Source organism: Antrostomus carolinensis, unplaced genomic scaffold, assembly GCF_000700745.2.
Source record: "Antrostomus carolinensis isolate BGI_N321 unplaced genomic scaffold, ASM70074v2 scaffold8123, whole genome shotgun sequence".
Lineage (NCBI taxonomy): Eukaryota > Metazoa > Chordata > Aves > Caprimulgiformes > Caprimulgidae > Antrostomus > Antrostomus carolinensis.
In genome coordinates this window covers 128,345-143,389 of record NW_010307223.1, presented here as the reverse complement: position 1 = coordinate 143,389, position 15,045 = coordinate 128,345, and the positions used below count along the sequence as shown (strand labels likewise).

Genomic DNA, 15,045 nt, shown 5'->3' with positions numbered 1-15,045 from the left:
GCTATATATTAATGGTTGGGGATATCATAACAATGACATATGCTCACATGCATTTTCCATCAAACTAACAAATATATCAACCATTCTTTAAGCATCTGGACAAATGTTATGATTCTTTCAGGATAAAAAAAAGTATAATTTTAAAATTCACTACTTAAAACCAGCTCTCGTCTGAAAAGGCTCTTTCATCTTTCCTCTGATTCACCAACAGAAGGTGCTTTTAGTCTCATATAGCCCTGGCAAATTTTAAATGGGATATCTAAAAGCAGATATTTCTGATTAGGCAAAAAGTGTAAATTTAAGACATTGCACACAAGGGAAAAAAGCATTTCAAAATTATCTATTGTAACATCCTAAAAACCAAAGTGAGATGAACACAGACAACAATGAACTGAGCTATGTAGCATCTGAACTGCAACATAAAAGCACCTCCAGATTAAAAAAAGTATTTGGCTTCTCAGGTTTTAATAGAAATTGCAACATTTTTCGTGACAGAATAAATTGTAAACAGTGCTGTTTTCATTAAAAAGCCTTTGTAAGTACAATTCCCAAACAAACAAAAATGCATCTTCCCTGGGTTTGCTTTCTAAAATTGCGGGAAATGATTACAACTTAATGTGTTTTCTTTGTATAGCAAAGAAATTCTATTGCAGCTCTTGTTCTGTCTTGCTTACGCGTGTACAGATACTGCATTATTGTGTTGGCTGTTCTCTTGTTCATACTCTTATGACTTTACTCTCTCTGAATAGTACTTTATCAGCATACAAAAAAACCCTCAAATAGCAGCTTAAGAATCCAGTCAGTAGTAAAAAACAGATCATATGCTGTCTTGTCCATTTTTTTCTTTGAAATGAAAATTCTAAACACCAAGAGAATCCAGAAGGTGATCCAAGCAACTTCTAGGTTCTGCTGGACTGCATATTTGGCATAGCCCTGTGGCTGTCTCCTGGCCAACACTTCCCTGAGGGTTTTAAGCTCTGCATTATGAGGATGCATATTCAAAGGCTGGAGTTTTAACACTAAGGATTGGTACTGAATAAAGGCACAACTTGAGGCCCAAGAGATAAAAGCTTAACTGGTCATATGATCAGTTGTCTGGACTGACCCTTAATATCTATTTCCTCTGCTGAAGCTGTGGACTATTATTGACCTGAATCATACACATACTGGGACTGTATATTGCTGTAACCTATACAGGTAGGCAGGGACAAACTAGGAACTCTTATGTTTGTGCAAGTTCTCTAGATTTCAAAGTGCAAAGGTGTAAGTGTTATTATTTAAAGATCCAATTCAGTGCTGTAGAGTCTTTTGATCCTGTAGCTCTACTGATGATAATGGAGGAGGGGAACATTAATTCAATACTGTATTGGAGCTCAAAGAGCACAGTTCTGTTGTTCGGGGTTATGAAAACAAGGGAAGAAAATGTCTACTGAGATTTTTGTGAAATGAAACCTTTGTCCTGAAGAAATAAAAAGAGAGGATGACTGGTGGCAAAGATGACTGCAAAAGGAACACAGCTTTGTAGTGAGAGATACAGCTCCCATGGACTACCACTTTCAATGTGACATCGAGTTTTTGGTTTTTCTCATTCTGCTAGACATTATTAAAAACTCTTTTAAGGCAACTGATGCAGTTTTTTCTTTCTTTAAAAAACATAACAGAACAAACAAAACAAATAAAACCTTCCAAGAATGTCAGCTTTTATAGAACTATTAAATCCAGATGTAAAAATAGCAGCCATCGTGTTAAGAGTATTCTGATTCTTATTAACAACTGATGTTCAAAAACAAGAGTTTTCAAAAGTGCAAACTGGTCACAGACATAAGAAAAGCCTCTTCTGCCCACCATCTCTCAGCTATTTCCTAAAATAGAAAGCAACACAAATTCAATATCTGAATAGGAATTATGTGATAAATGCAAAAGTTGTGAATGCTAGATAACTGGATATTGTGAATGCACTTTCTAAGTGTTTCACTGATATTTTACTTTTCCAGTTCTTTCTCCTACTTCCCCCAGCCAAATCCAACTTAGAATAGCCCAAACATTGCCTTCTGTTGTTGGTAAAGTCATTGCTCACTGCTCTTCGGGAAATAACGGGAAAGCAGCAAATACTTATTGCGGCATACTTATATTCAAAGCGTGACAGTGCTGCATTAGAGCTTTATGGAAAGTTCTCACCCTTTTGTAAGTCTGTGTAGGTATGTAACTTATGTTGACACTCAGTCCTTCAAGTATAACACTGCATTTCCCACTGGTAATAAACACATGTTATACAGGTCTCAATTAAAAATACGTTCAAAACCATACAATATCTACTTCATCATGATACACAATTTTAATAATTACTTCAAAAGCACTTCCTGATTTAATTATCTTGTAGTGAAATGAACATGGCCATAGTCTCCCACATGAGATCACAGTCCAGTATTCACTGAGTTTATTTGAATCTTAGACTGAAATGCAAAAATACACAACAGTACACTTCCTTTATTTCAGGAACAATCCTCTGGCTTTTGCTATAATGCTCCATCATGATCTGAGTGGAAGTGATATACTAATCTGGGAAAGGGCTGGAGCCAACACTTAGGGAATATTTTTAATATATGAATTAGTCCTTCTAATATTCTTAGTTTTTTTTTTTGAGGGGGGTTTAATGTAGATAGATACCAATCTCTTTTGGAACCAGAATATAAGGGCCATGAATCTAGTCTGAACAAATAGCCTGACTCAAGTTTTTTTAGTAATTATAGTTAAATATTGGAACGGATTCTTTAGGAAGACTGTGCAGTCTCCTTCCCTGAAAGGTTTTAAAAACAGGTAAAAAATACCTGTAAAGAACAGTGAAAACATCCCTGTCTATGCCATATGTACCAATGATGGAGTAAATGCTTCTCAGTCATTACAGATGAGTAGTGATCCGTAAGATCTCAGAAGGTATTCCATGGCACTACTGAAAAAATATAACTGTAAAATAAAGCCAACTCCCACACATGTATAAAAACAGAATCACACAATAAAACACATACACAAAGGCTGAAGAGGAAAGCTACAGACAAGTATTTAAAGTGTAGTCTGATTTCCATTAGAAAGCAAAATGGAAACCAGGGGGGAATACTCAACAAATACTAAGGCTGATATTGGGGTTTTTTGGAAAGGCTGGATGATTTCAGAAATGTTCAAAACCACTTGTCTGGGTGACTCTGGAGGCCCTTCTGGGTCTATCTGTTACGGTTTTCTGATTGTGCTTTGCTACTGGCACACTCTGTTCGGAAGAACATGAAGCAATAGACTTATAAATCCAGGAAGCACTGAAGGACCTGCTTTTGGTATCACATCCATAAAAGTAAGCACAAATTCAACTTTTTGTGCCCCTTATATTCTTATTTTCTCCTTTAATCAATAACTGGCAGTAACCTTGACAGTCAGTGCTGTTCACTTAAACAGACCAAATTGCCAACATCTTTTTCATTAACCCACTTTGTAAAAACATTCCTGAATGTATGAAGTATAAATGCTAAAATAAAATGGAATATAAAAATAACATGCAATATCTGATTCTTCTTTGCAATATGTTGCAAACCATGTCCTTGATATCAGCCAGTTCAGTGATGACAGATTACAGTTTTCCCCTTCTGTCAAGAAATGCACAGAAATTGTTCTGTTCAATGAGACATCTCAGACAAAACACAGACCCATTTCTTTGAGATTTATGTGTTGATTTACCTTCATTGTCCCTTAGAGTAAAGTTGGGATTCACAGAAAGCCCTTCATCAAGGGAAAAATGGAATCTTGCCCCATTTGCAGAGTTATCTTTGTCAGTTGCAGTGATAGTCTGAATTACCTGAAATAAAAATTAACAGTGAATGTGCTGAAATTTGAACTTGACCCAAATAGTACCTGACCTCAGCAGGATGCTCAAACTTAGCTGATTTTAATTTTCTACTTGACTGCTGCCAAATTCAACCAAAGAAATGACTGGGCCATTAGCTTGATTTCTCCTGCATGAAATATTTTAGGAACAACATTTCAGACCTAGATAAAAGCATCTAAAGCACCTATATTTTCTGACATTCTAATATGGCCATGACTGGGTACAGAGAATTTCATCCTCTACATTGCCTCCTATCGACTTTCAGAATTACAGTTTCACCTAAACATCTCTTTTTATAGAGCCAAAATTCAGGCTGAGCTGGGATGGTCTATGTGGGGCATCATCTGCTTGCCATCCCAATAATTAGAGGCACTTGAATACTGGTTAGGAAAAATAACCGTTTAACCAAAATGGCAGTCATATAATGCCAGCTCTCTGTTTAAAATTCCTGTTAAGAATCAGTTTTAAACTGCTAGAGAATAGAATAGGAAGAACAGCAGCCACTCCTGGTTTTAGTTTGGTTTGCCCAAAAGGAACATAATTAGACGTAGCAACCATGTATGGGAGAGGTATTTTTGAAAGGTAGGACCTTTGCCTTCAAAAGCCCTTGTGGTTTTTAAAATTTACTTCCAACTAAAACTGAGCTAAGCTTTTGGAATGTGTGAGCAAGCAATATTTCTACCCCTGCTTTCATTTTCATGTTGCGCCTGGAAGCTCAAGTGCTAAAGTAAAATTTAATAAAAGTTGTTCTTGTGATATAGCCAGCGAGGCCCACACAGACTGCTGCACAGAGCTGATAGATTTCCCGAGGGAAACATAAAAGGGGGAGGGAGAAGTGCTTTTTTCATGAGAATTTTTCTGTTCAGTGTTCAGCTGTAGTCTGTCTGGACTGAACCTGAAGCATAAACATTGTGGGCTCAAGCGGTTTCATCTGTTTCAAAACTAAAAGACAGCACACAGTTCTCTACCTCCATTTACATGAGAAGCAAATCACATACGTTTTAAAGCCAAGAGAGTAGAATGCTTATTCCATTGACTATATACAATATAGTACTATAGTACATTGTATCAGCTATACACACCTGAGACTGATGATAATTGCTGAGAATATTTTAAGTCTGTTGTAATACTTTTCTGCAGCAGAATAATATCAATCTCAAATGTCTATAGTCATGCAGTTTACCAAAGTCATGGCAATATTGGTGAAAAAGTTTGGCAGAAGCTTATTTTCTCTATTGAATTTTGCAAAGGTGGCATATCTGTTATTGAAACAACTGCCATGTAAAAACAGAAATAGAAGATTTTCTTAGATAGAGATACTTAGCTAATAATGTTGAAAGGGTATGAGGCAAAGCAAGACAAAAAACCCCCACTTGATGGAAGAATATTTTCAAGAGAATTCGTTTCTGTTATTAATCAAATACTAAAAATACTGTTAAATACCATATATGGATGTAAAAAATTCAGATAAGATCTTAAAAAATATATTACTTTATTAAATATTGTTTATAAATCCTTGGTGCTGTTTATCAGTGATATACATGTCATTTTGCCATGCACCTTCACCTACTAACAGCTTAGTAGATAAATTTTCATCCTCTTGCTCTCTTACATAAAACGTTCAGTGACATTTTCCAGAATCCTGCTTCAAGAACATGCCATTTTGCATCAAAGATATATTTGTTCAAGACCTCAGTACCACAAGACTAGAATAAAATTTGGTTTTAAGACTAATTTTACAACTCAATAAAATATACTGCCTACATTCCCTGTTTTCACATACAGAAATTTGAGCATCCCCTGAGGTCACCAATGTATGTAAAAAGTATAGCAGCAGATGATATAGAAATCATGCATTTCCATGTGGAAAACAGACACTGTATGTCTAATAGGATGGGTCAAAATAATTTTGACAGAACTGTTCAAACAGAAGAAGTTCAGTCTTTCAGAAAAGGCTCTTGCTTTCTAAGGAAAAGATTTCTAATGCATTCATTCAGAGGTGAGGAACAAAAGTCTATGTCTTCTCGACATCCAAATGTTCCGTTAACCCTTTTCTAATTAATAGATTAACTATTAGCAGATATTAACATGCACCTCACTAAAGCTGATTAAAATAAAGATGTAGACACAGAACCTCAGCTGCTGTAAAGCTCACTTGACAGTACTGAATCAATGAAACTGAAGGGTTATGCTGTTTTTCTAAAGGCAAGAGTTGATGAGAAAAGAAATTTCAAGAATGGAGGAGAACTAATTGAAGAGGATAGAGAGCAGGTGCTAAATTCTACTCAGGTTCTTTTCAGAACTGAATCAATAAACAAGTAAATATATACAAGACAAACTTATAACAGAGGCGTTCCTTGCCAGCTAACATTGATTTCCTTTAGCTATTAGAAATAAGAGCACCCAGGGTGAGGTAGCTCATATTGGCAGCACAACACTCGTACACCCTGATTCTGCAGAAGTTCTGTGTGTGTGTGTGTGCACGCGCACGTACACCCACTTGTGAGTTAATATACAGTGACGGACAGTGTCAGGGAAATGACATTTCAATGCTATCACAACTTTTTCTATGAATCCTCTGAATAACACCCAGAAAAACTGTCATCTTTTGAGAGCGATAGTGAATATGACTAACAGAACTAGTCAGATATTTTTACAGTTTCATATTCTGCCAGGACAAACACTGAACTTGGAAACATCCAGAAAACTGACAATGCTTCACTCATTCACTTTTGAGAACAAAACATATTAACTTTTTTTTAATTGCTATTTGCTCCCGTTGTCTTAAAAACAATAAAACAAGTTGCATTTGAAGCAAAGGAAAATTTCATTTGCAAGTTCACTTTGTGGAAGATTGCAAAATTTCATTTTCCTATATTGGTTAAATTTAATCATTCACAAAATCAGTATATTTCTAGAAGCATATTTCCAAGTCTGGACATCAAATCAGAGTCTAGGATCAAATCACAGCTGCTTTATCTACTTCAATATATAATATCTACCAGGCTTCACCTGGAAGCTGTCGCAGATACTTAGTTTATCTTCTCAACAAGGTGACTGCTAAGGGAGTAAAGCTATTACTTCGGTGTGGAAATGATCATCTTCTCACAAGCATTTTCTGTTTGAGATGTCTTAGAGGGGTTTGTTTAAGTACTAAAGTCCTTAAGTTTTATTGGCTTTTTTTTTTTTTTTAATGTAAATAAAATGAGCCATGAAGGGAAAAAGAAGCAGGAGACAGAAGCTGTCCAGTTAAATGATTTCTCTCCATAGATGCCTCTTCTGATAAACAAGAAAACACAAAAAGTCTTTCAATGACAAACTATTGGTTAGTTTATCTTGCACATAATAAATTCAAAATAGATGTGCTGAGGAATGAAATAAGGACTCGTACAGGGCAGTGCAGGACTGGAGCTCAACCTCAAAGCACTAGTCAAGCAGAAGTGCCTGGCAGTACCTGACCTAATTTGTTCTTTACTGATAAATCTTATGAATCATTGTCACAGGATGATGGATAACTCAGAGCAAATACCGCCTTTTTAGTGATTCAAAACCATCCAGCTGGGCACACTTTTTAGCATATGGAACAGTTGTCTTGTTCTGTAATCTTTGTTTGTTTATCCCTCCTTAATATTTGTTGAACACTGTCATTTTCTTTCTTAAACTAGACAGTAAGATCTTCTGAGTAAGAGCCACATACTTTTGTGTTTTGTTTTGGTTTTGTTTCTTGTACATTGCAATGGCACCACAATCTTTTCTGAAGCCTTGTGCAGTGTAAATAAAAAATAGCACCTCACGTACGTAACACAGTCCTGTTAACTTAAGAACACAATGGCATGCTGATCCAGTCTTTCTACTGAACTGCTGCTTGCAGGGTCCTTCATGGTAGCATTAACCTTGGGTGGTAAACTGCAATGCTACAGAGGTCAGGAGACACTCACACTTGCAACAGTAGCTAAGAGAGAAATACAACGCTGACCCAAATCAGGAGCAAATGCCAACATAGTAAAACTTGTTTTATCTTTTAAACATCTCGCTCGTAAATTTCCATATGCAAAGCTACTATTGGAGAGTTAAAACTTTGCTAATAAGAAACATACGCAACTCACCACCAGCAACATCCCTGGCAAACAGCGCATTTTTGAGCTAGCTTCACTGCATGTTTTAGCTTATTATTAAATATAACAATTACTTAATAGTTATTGTTAAATTCTATAATTTTAAAAATACAAGAGTATGTTGAAAGCAATTGCAATTTATTTTGTTTTAAATAGACTTTTACAAGTTCTAATTCTTCTATATTTGGCTTTATTTGAGGTTTTCAGAACATTATTTTTTACTTTAATAAGCATGTTAGTAGGAGATATTCAGTTAATACACAGACCTACTTAGATTTGCAAAGGCTGTGATGAAGTGTCTCAAAAAGAGCACTGAAGAAAACAATGCAGTTGTGAGATAAGAAGGAAAGTCCTTGCATAAGTCATTGCTCAAAAGACAGGAAACAGGGTCTCTTCTGTAAATGTCTATTCCACAAGGAAAGCAAGTCACAGAGATTTCCTGTTCCACACAGATTTATACTGGGCTACTTATTGGTCAGTGTAATAATAAACGTTTTATAGAGAATATGAATAACCAGCCCACCAAATCTACTTATGACACTGAGTTGTTCAAGGAAGAAAAGAGGAAGGACTGACACCAAAGACCTTCCAGTACTCAGTAGCCAGGCAATACGAACACAAGTGAAATTAATTGTATATAGACATAAAGTCTTAATTTCACATACATGATGGATCATCTCTGAGCTGACTATTACTTCTAATGATATTGATATTATGGCAGGCAGTTTTTTGCATTCAATGCTTACTAGTGGTTAAAAAGCAAAACCACTGATAGAAATTGCTAGGAAAGCAATAGAGAACAAAGCAGAGATCATCATATACTATGAAGCACAAACTATGATATGAATTATCAGTTACTGCATACCTGCATTTTGAATCTTGATTCCCCACCTCAAAGGTGAATAGAGAGGAAATGGAGAAAGTTTAGAGGAGGACAAGATGAATGATCAGAAGTCTAGAAGGGCTTTATCGTGGCCTGTTCAAGTTAAGTAGGACTCTTCAGTCTGGACAAGAGACAGCTGAGGGGCAATGTGCTAGATATTTATGAATGGCACAGATATAATTAATATGGATCAACTGTGCTCTCTCTCTCTCTCTTTCAACATAAGGACTGGTAAATATTGATTGAAGACAGCATTGAAAAATAAAGAAAAAAAAGGAAAAAAGAAGGTGGTAGGTGGTCCTGAAACATGCAATTAAACTGTAAAATTCCTTGCTGCACGAGGCAGCAGATATCAAAAGTTTATGTTTGTTGTAGGAAAAGCTAGACAGTTTCATATAAGATGGTTATTAAAGGATTATTAAAAACACAGAAATCACACTTGGATCAAGAAATAGTCTGCACATGTTCTGAGATGAGGGAAATACTTGAGCTACATATTATACACGCTTGCCATGTTCTTATACTGATCTTTAGGTGTCAGCTTCTGGCCACTGTTAGAGTCAGGATAAGTTTGGTTAGCCTATAGTCTTGACGAAGTACAGCATTTTTATAGTCTCAACATTAAAAATAGCAATATGCCACTATGCATTTATGTACACTGCTTTAAAAGGTTTGATGAGAAAACTGTTATTACCAGTAATATATTCCTCAGGAAAGATACGAGCTCACAACTGTAACTTACAATCTGTTTAATGACGCAAAACTAGCATAGATTGCTGGGTAAGAGCTCAATCTATGCAAAAATGCAAAGGTACTTGGTAAAACTGTCAAACCATGGACTGCAATGAAGTGCATCAATCACAGGAGCAGTGGCTGGAATGTGATTCTGCTTTTCAGTCTCAGGTCTGACCCTCCCCATGCTCGAAGCTGTGAAAAACCTGTTCAACATCTTTTCCGTAACGACCCTGCTAAGACAAGGGCAATCAACAGCAAAAAGTGAGTATGGCAGCCATGTTAACCAGCCATTTCACTGAGCTGTATTTGAAACCTTGCTACCATATGGCACTTAGATGAGAGATGTTAAATTTGCTTCATCCATTTTCTTCAGGATAGTGACTTGTCAAATTCCATCACTTATTTGACAAGACTGGAGTTTTTCCTGTCTGAAGCTAGTTTCAACACTTTTTTGCAACAACAAGAAAGATACATTGAACAAATTCCCAAATCTTCTCCCTTCAGCCTAATACAGTTAACAGTTGAGTCAAATCTGAACTACGAAAATGAGAAGAACTATGACGTGTTCCTCAAATCGAACGTCATACATATGTGGCATTAACAAATAAAGTAATTCCTCTTTCTTACTGGGAGAAAGATAACTGTGAGAGTTACCTGACCAGGCTTTGCATTCTCACAGACAACAACATCGTACTCTCTGGCAAGCTCTGGAGGGTTGTCATTGACGTCCAGGATTCTAACACCAACTGGAACGTGGCTCACTAGCCCAGGATTGTCTGCAAAATGAACAAGGAGGGTATTAAGCCTTTAGAAATAGTCTATATTCTGTGACATCTTCAATTTAAACATGGTTTCTTAACACAGTTACTGGATAAGAACTATATACAGCTGCAGAAACTTAGGTAGTCAGATACTAAAAGATGTTGTTTGCTGTGTGTATTGGGTTTGCATGGCAAGGTTTTGGTAGCGGGGGGGGGACATGGGTGGCGGGGGGGGGACTGGGGGGAAGCTTCTGGCAGCTTCTCACAGAAGCCACCCCATGTCCACCCCCCGCTACCAAAACCTTGCCATGCAAACCCAATACATTCCACCCCTCGCCTCTGTGAATCACATATTTAAGAACCCACCACACTGTGCTTCATTAACTGTTTTGAAAAATAACTTTTTTTTTTTTTTTTAAAAAGAGTGGAAAGTATATTATGAGTCTTAAGTCACTGATATTTCAATAAAAATGCAAGTCACTTTGGAACTGAAGTGGGAGAAAGCTGTTTGAGTTATCACATACTATCACACTGTATGCTAAGAAACGATCAATTCCTTTGTAATGAATGTGAAAGTGTCATCACAGTATTGAATAAAATCTAATATGAAAAATATTAAAAACTTTTTTATTTTTCTCAGTCCCTTAAAGATTTTAGAACTTATGAATACATAGGCACATATAAACCTTTCCGAAGCTTGAGTTCAGCTTCCTCACAAGTTATTAGGCTATTACACAAAGTAGTTAATGAGTCTTGCTTTAGCAGTGACATACTAGTAGGAAAACAATGTTTAAATAACAGTGTCTTAGGCTATGATCTGTACTTGTGTGAGAGCTTATCCTCAAAAAGAGCTCACCCTCAAAAAGAACAATAAAGGGAATTGTTTCAATGATAATACACTTTCCATGATAAAATGTAAAAAACACATTTTTAAAATCCATAATTCCCTTGTTCTTACTACTAAGAATTTTTTTTAATAATTATATGTTAAAACTTTATCATTAGCTAAAATACACCTTGTGAAGTCTGTATAATTATCAATCAGTTTGATGATAAACTTCATTTTACTTTCACCAATTAAATGAAAACTATCAGTAGCAAACAGCAAAGTCAATCTGTCAAACGCAACAAGATGGAAGAATGGAGTCTTACAGACTGACATTTTAAAAGTGCATGTCCCTCTGTGTGTTCATGAGAAGGAAAAAGATAAAGAAGAGAAACATTAGTAGTCTAAACCTCATTCACCTTGGTTATTTTGATCTCAATCCACATCATGTTTCTGTCAAAAAGAGTCATTTGTAAAATGCCTTAGATTTGTCACATCTTTAATGGCTTCTCCTCAGACTTCTGAAAATGTTGATTAGACACATATTTGGATTCAAAGCCACTAGTAATTTAGCCTCCCAATGAAAGAATATTTGAGAATGTTGAAGTTTCTTTTGACAAAGTGAGAGACTTAGATCTTTCTCTGTTTTCACCTGGGATACCAGTCAAAGAGCCTGGGGTTTAGAAGTTCCCTTCAGATTTTTCACATTCTCTTTTTAACTAATATGTCTGTGTTCGCCTGATGATTTTAATTCACTTTTGGAACTTGGTCAATTATCCCCATAAAAAAGGAATAGAAAGGAGACAAAAAAAGTCAACAGAAAAGGAAGACTTAACTTAGATAATATAGGAACCTCTACTCCCAATTAACATTAGCATTAGAAGTTATAAGAACACACTCAGAAGATATTCATAGACTTGCAAATTCCATTTGCTTTCTGAAATTTTCCTTGACTGTTTTTATTTTCAGTTTTACCCCCAAAATATGAATATCTTCATAACAGATGAACTAAGGGACTAAAGTAGGCTACCTCAATTGTGTTCATGCGAGACTGAGGTTTTCCTTTGCTATGTAGAAAACGCTTTTAGTGGAAAACTTTGAGGAATGTTAAAATGTGAAGTGAAGGTGAGGGAGAATTACATTTGGCTGTTCACTAAACAGCTGGGAGAAAGGACCCATTCATCTACCTTTACTCTTATTACTCAAGGAAACAATTTTCTCTCCAGGAGACCCTTTGTAGTATGAGTATAAAAAGATGTTTGAGCCTTCCCTGGACGTAGGTCCTAAGATTGTGCAGAACAGCATGAGCAGTAGAGATTGAATATTTTTTATTGCTCACTGAAACACAGCTTACAAACTAATTTAGGTAACGCCCTCTGTCAATGTCATCAGACAATCCAATTACGAAAATCCTGTAATTACAATTACAGAACATCATATCTCGCAATAGATCACAGAATCACAGAATGTTAGGGATTGGAAGGGACCTCGGAAGATCATCTAGTCCAATCCCCCTGCTGGAGCAGGAACCTAAATGAGATCACATAGAAAGGTGTCCAGGCGGGTCTTGAATGTCTCCAGAGAAGGAGACTCCACAACCTCCCTGGGCAGCCTGTTCCAGTGCTCTAGATCATCTAGAGATTATCTATGACTCAAAGAAGCTCTGTGCTTGAGGCTTTGTTCAGGAGGCTCTCACATGTAGTTTGTGAGGTATGTGAACTAGAAACTGGTAAAAATTAAAGCAGATAAAAAGAAAGCACACAAAAGCATAGAAAGGAGATGGAAGGCAGAGATCACAGTAAGTGGTTGTGGACAAATAAATCCATTTGAGAGTGAATTCATTAATAATAGTGAAGCAGTTGAAGATTTTAATACTAGAGAAATCTTGAAGAATCTTTTGCCAGAAGGCAAAACCAGCTGTGATTATCAGATAATCAGAGGATCACTGAAAAATCTTAGTTGAAAGGGACTTCTGGAGGTCACTGGTCCAGTCCCCAGCTCAAAGCAGGGCCATCTTCAAAGCTCCAAGGGGGCATAACACATCTAAGAGGAAGGGAGCAAAAAAGCAGGAAGAGCACAGGGCACAAAGTATCAGAGACAGAGAACTGTTCTGTAGGTCTGACATGTTTGGAATAGTTATGGGAAAGGAAAATCAAACTTTTTAGTCCAATGTGTGGCAAATACATGGTAAATACTTTTGTTTCAGTGCAGTGTATAAGACCTTCTTGCTTCATCTTGAATGTGTCCTCTTGTATGCTTGTCACTACTACCCAGTGCAGTCTCATTCTAGTCTGTTACATTTGCATTATTTTCACAGAGATTCCATGGAGAGTCAGAGAGTTTACCTTTATTTGTTCTGTTGCTGCTTTGCAGCACAAAGAATTAATAAGTACCTCACCAGTTCAAATGAGTTCTTAATGCACAAGGTATTTTTAGTATCTTTCTGGAAGCAGTTACCTCATGGAATCATTGACATTTGCAGGCAAATTTCCATATTGACAGCCTACTCACTACAAAATGCTAATAGGGAAAATATTGACACCATTTACCAAAGCAGTCTTTTAAGTTTGTCAGATTGTGTATACTACATAGATGCACATGCAAGATGATAGCACAGTTTATAACGGGGAGAGAGAATGAGAACAAATTAAGAGAGACTTTACAATCTTTTTTTTTGTTTGGTTGGTTTTGTTGTTTTATTATAAAATAAATACAAACTCTAATCTTTTTTAGGTGTACAACTCACCTGCAATCTCCAAACCACTCTAATAACTGGTCCCTTTCAGTAGTACAGTTTTGTTAATTAGACACATTTCTTGCAGCAGTTTGTCAGATTTCCAGTTTAAGGTAATCAGAGCTGACATGTATTTCAGGCCTGCATATTATAAAACAGCCAGATCCATTCTGTGTCCTATTAACGTTATGCCTCAAGAGTAGATTTTTTCAAAGTGAATGCTCACTGTTTTAAGGGATAACTGAAGCAGAAACATTGCTCTGATTCACCTACTCAAGGGACTTGGTTTCTTATGCTTTAGATTTTTCCCAGAGTAAATAGTTCTTCTGCCAGAATACTAAATATCTGTAAAGTGAATCAATTTCATTGAGTATCAGCCCTTCCACCAGCAAATCCTCTGTGAACTTCTGTGAACTTACAGAAGTCCCTGTCAACAGCCAGTCTGCAGTCTTGAATCTTCTCTTCCATTAATTTCTGTGGACAAACTTTAAAACCCCTATTTAAGAAAAAAGCTTTTTAATAGCTACTGCTGTCCAAGACTTCCTTTTCATATTAACAAAATTCTCAAAGGCTTTATGAAAATAAATTCTTCCTGAATGACATGCAGAATAACAGTCCTGACATCAAGTCTTTTGTGTTCTATATTTTTTTTTCCTTTTTTTTTTAAAGTTAGACTGGTCGAGTTAAACAGTTACTATTATGAAAGCTGAATGAACAATTTAACCCAGAGACAGCCTGAATTATTTTGAAAGGGCAAAAGATTTTACAAAAAAATGGAATAATTTTACATGTTTTCATGATCTAGAACAAAAATCTTCACCTACCTTAGGATTCAAATGAATGACTATGTATTTGCATTGGCAATATTAAATATCGATCTTAACCATTATAATAAAAGCTTTTTTCCTCTCATTTTGAACACCTTTTCAAGACCTTATGAGGCAAGCCAACACCTAGGAAGTTCAATCAAATATCTATTCTGGTACTTTTTAAAAGAAAAGTAGAAAGCACTCATCACACTTCTCCAACAACAATTAGTTTTGTCACATTAGAAGACTAAACATAGATCTAGGAAGGATAAAATATATTACAGAAACAGAACTAAAATGATGAAAGAATT

At 36.1% G+C, this 15,045-nt stretch overlaps 1 protein-coding gene across 2 annotated transcripts in view; it reads right to left on the bottom strand.

Annotated features, from left to right (window-relative positions):
- CDH18 (cadherin 18) overlaps window positions 1-15,045 on the bottom strand; it is a 129,515-nt gene that overhangs the window by 9,968 nt on the left and 104,502 nt on the right. For both annotated transcript variants that reach the window (XM_029084347.1, XM_029084346.1), the window contains 2 exons: window positions 10,259-10,380; window positions 3,724-3,841 (listed from right to left, as the gene is read on the bottom strand). In XM_029084347.1, coding sequence (XP_028940180.1) covers window positions 3,724-3,841; window positions 10,259-10,380 — 240 coding nt within the window. The remainder of the gene's footprint in view (window positions 1-3,723; window positions 3,842-10,258; window positions 10,381-15,045) is intronic.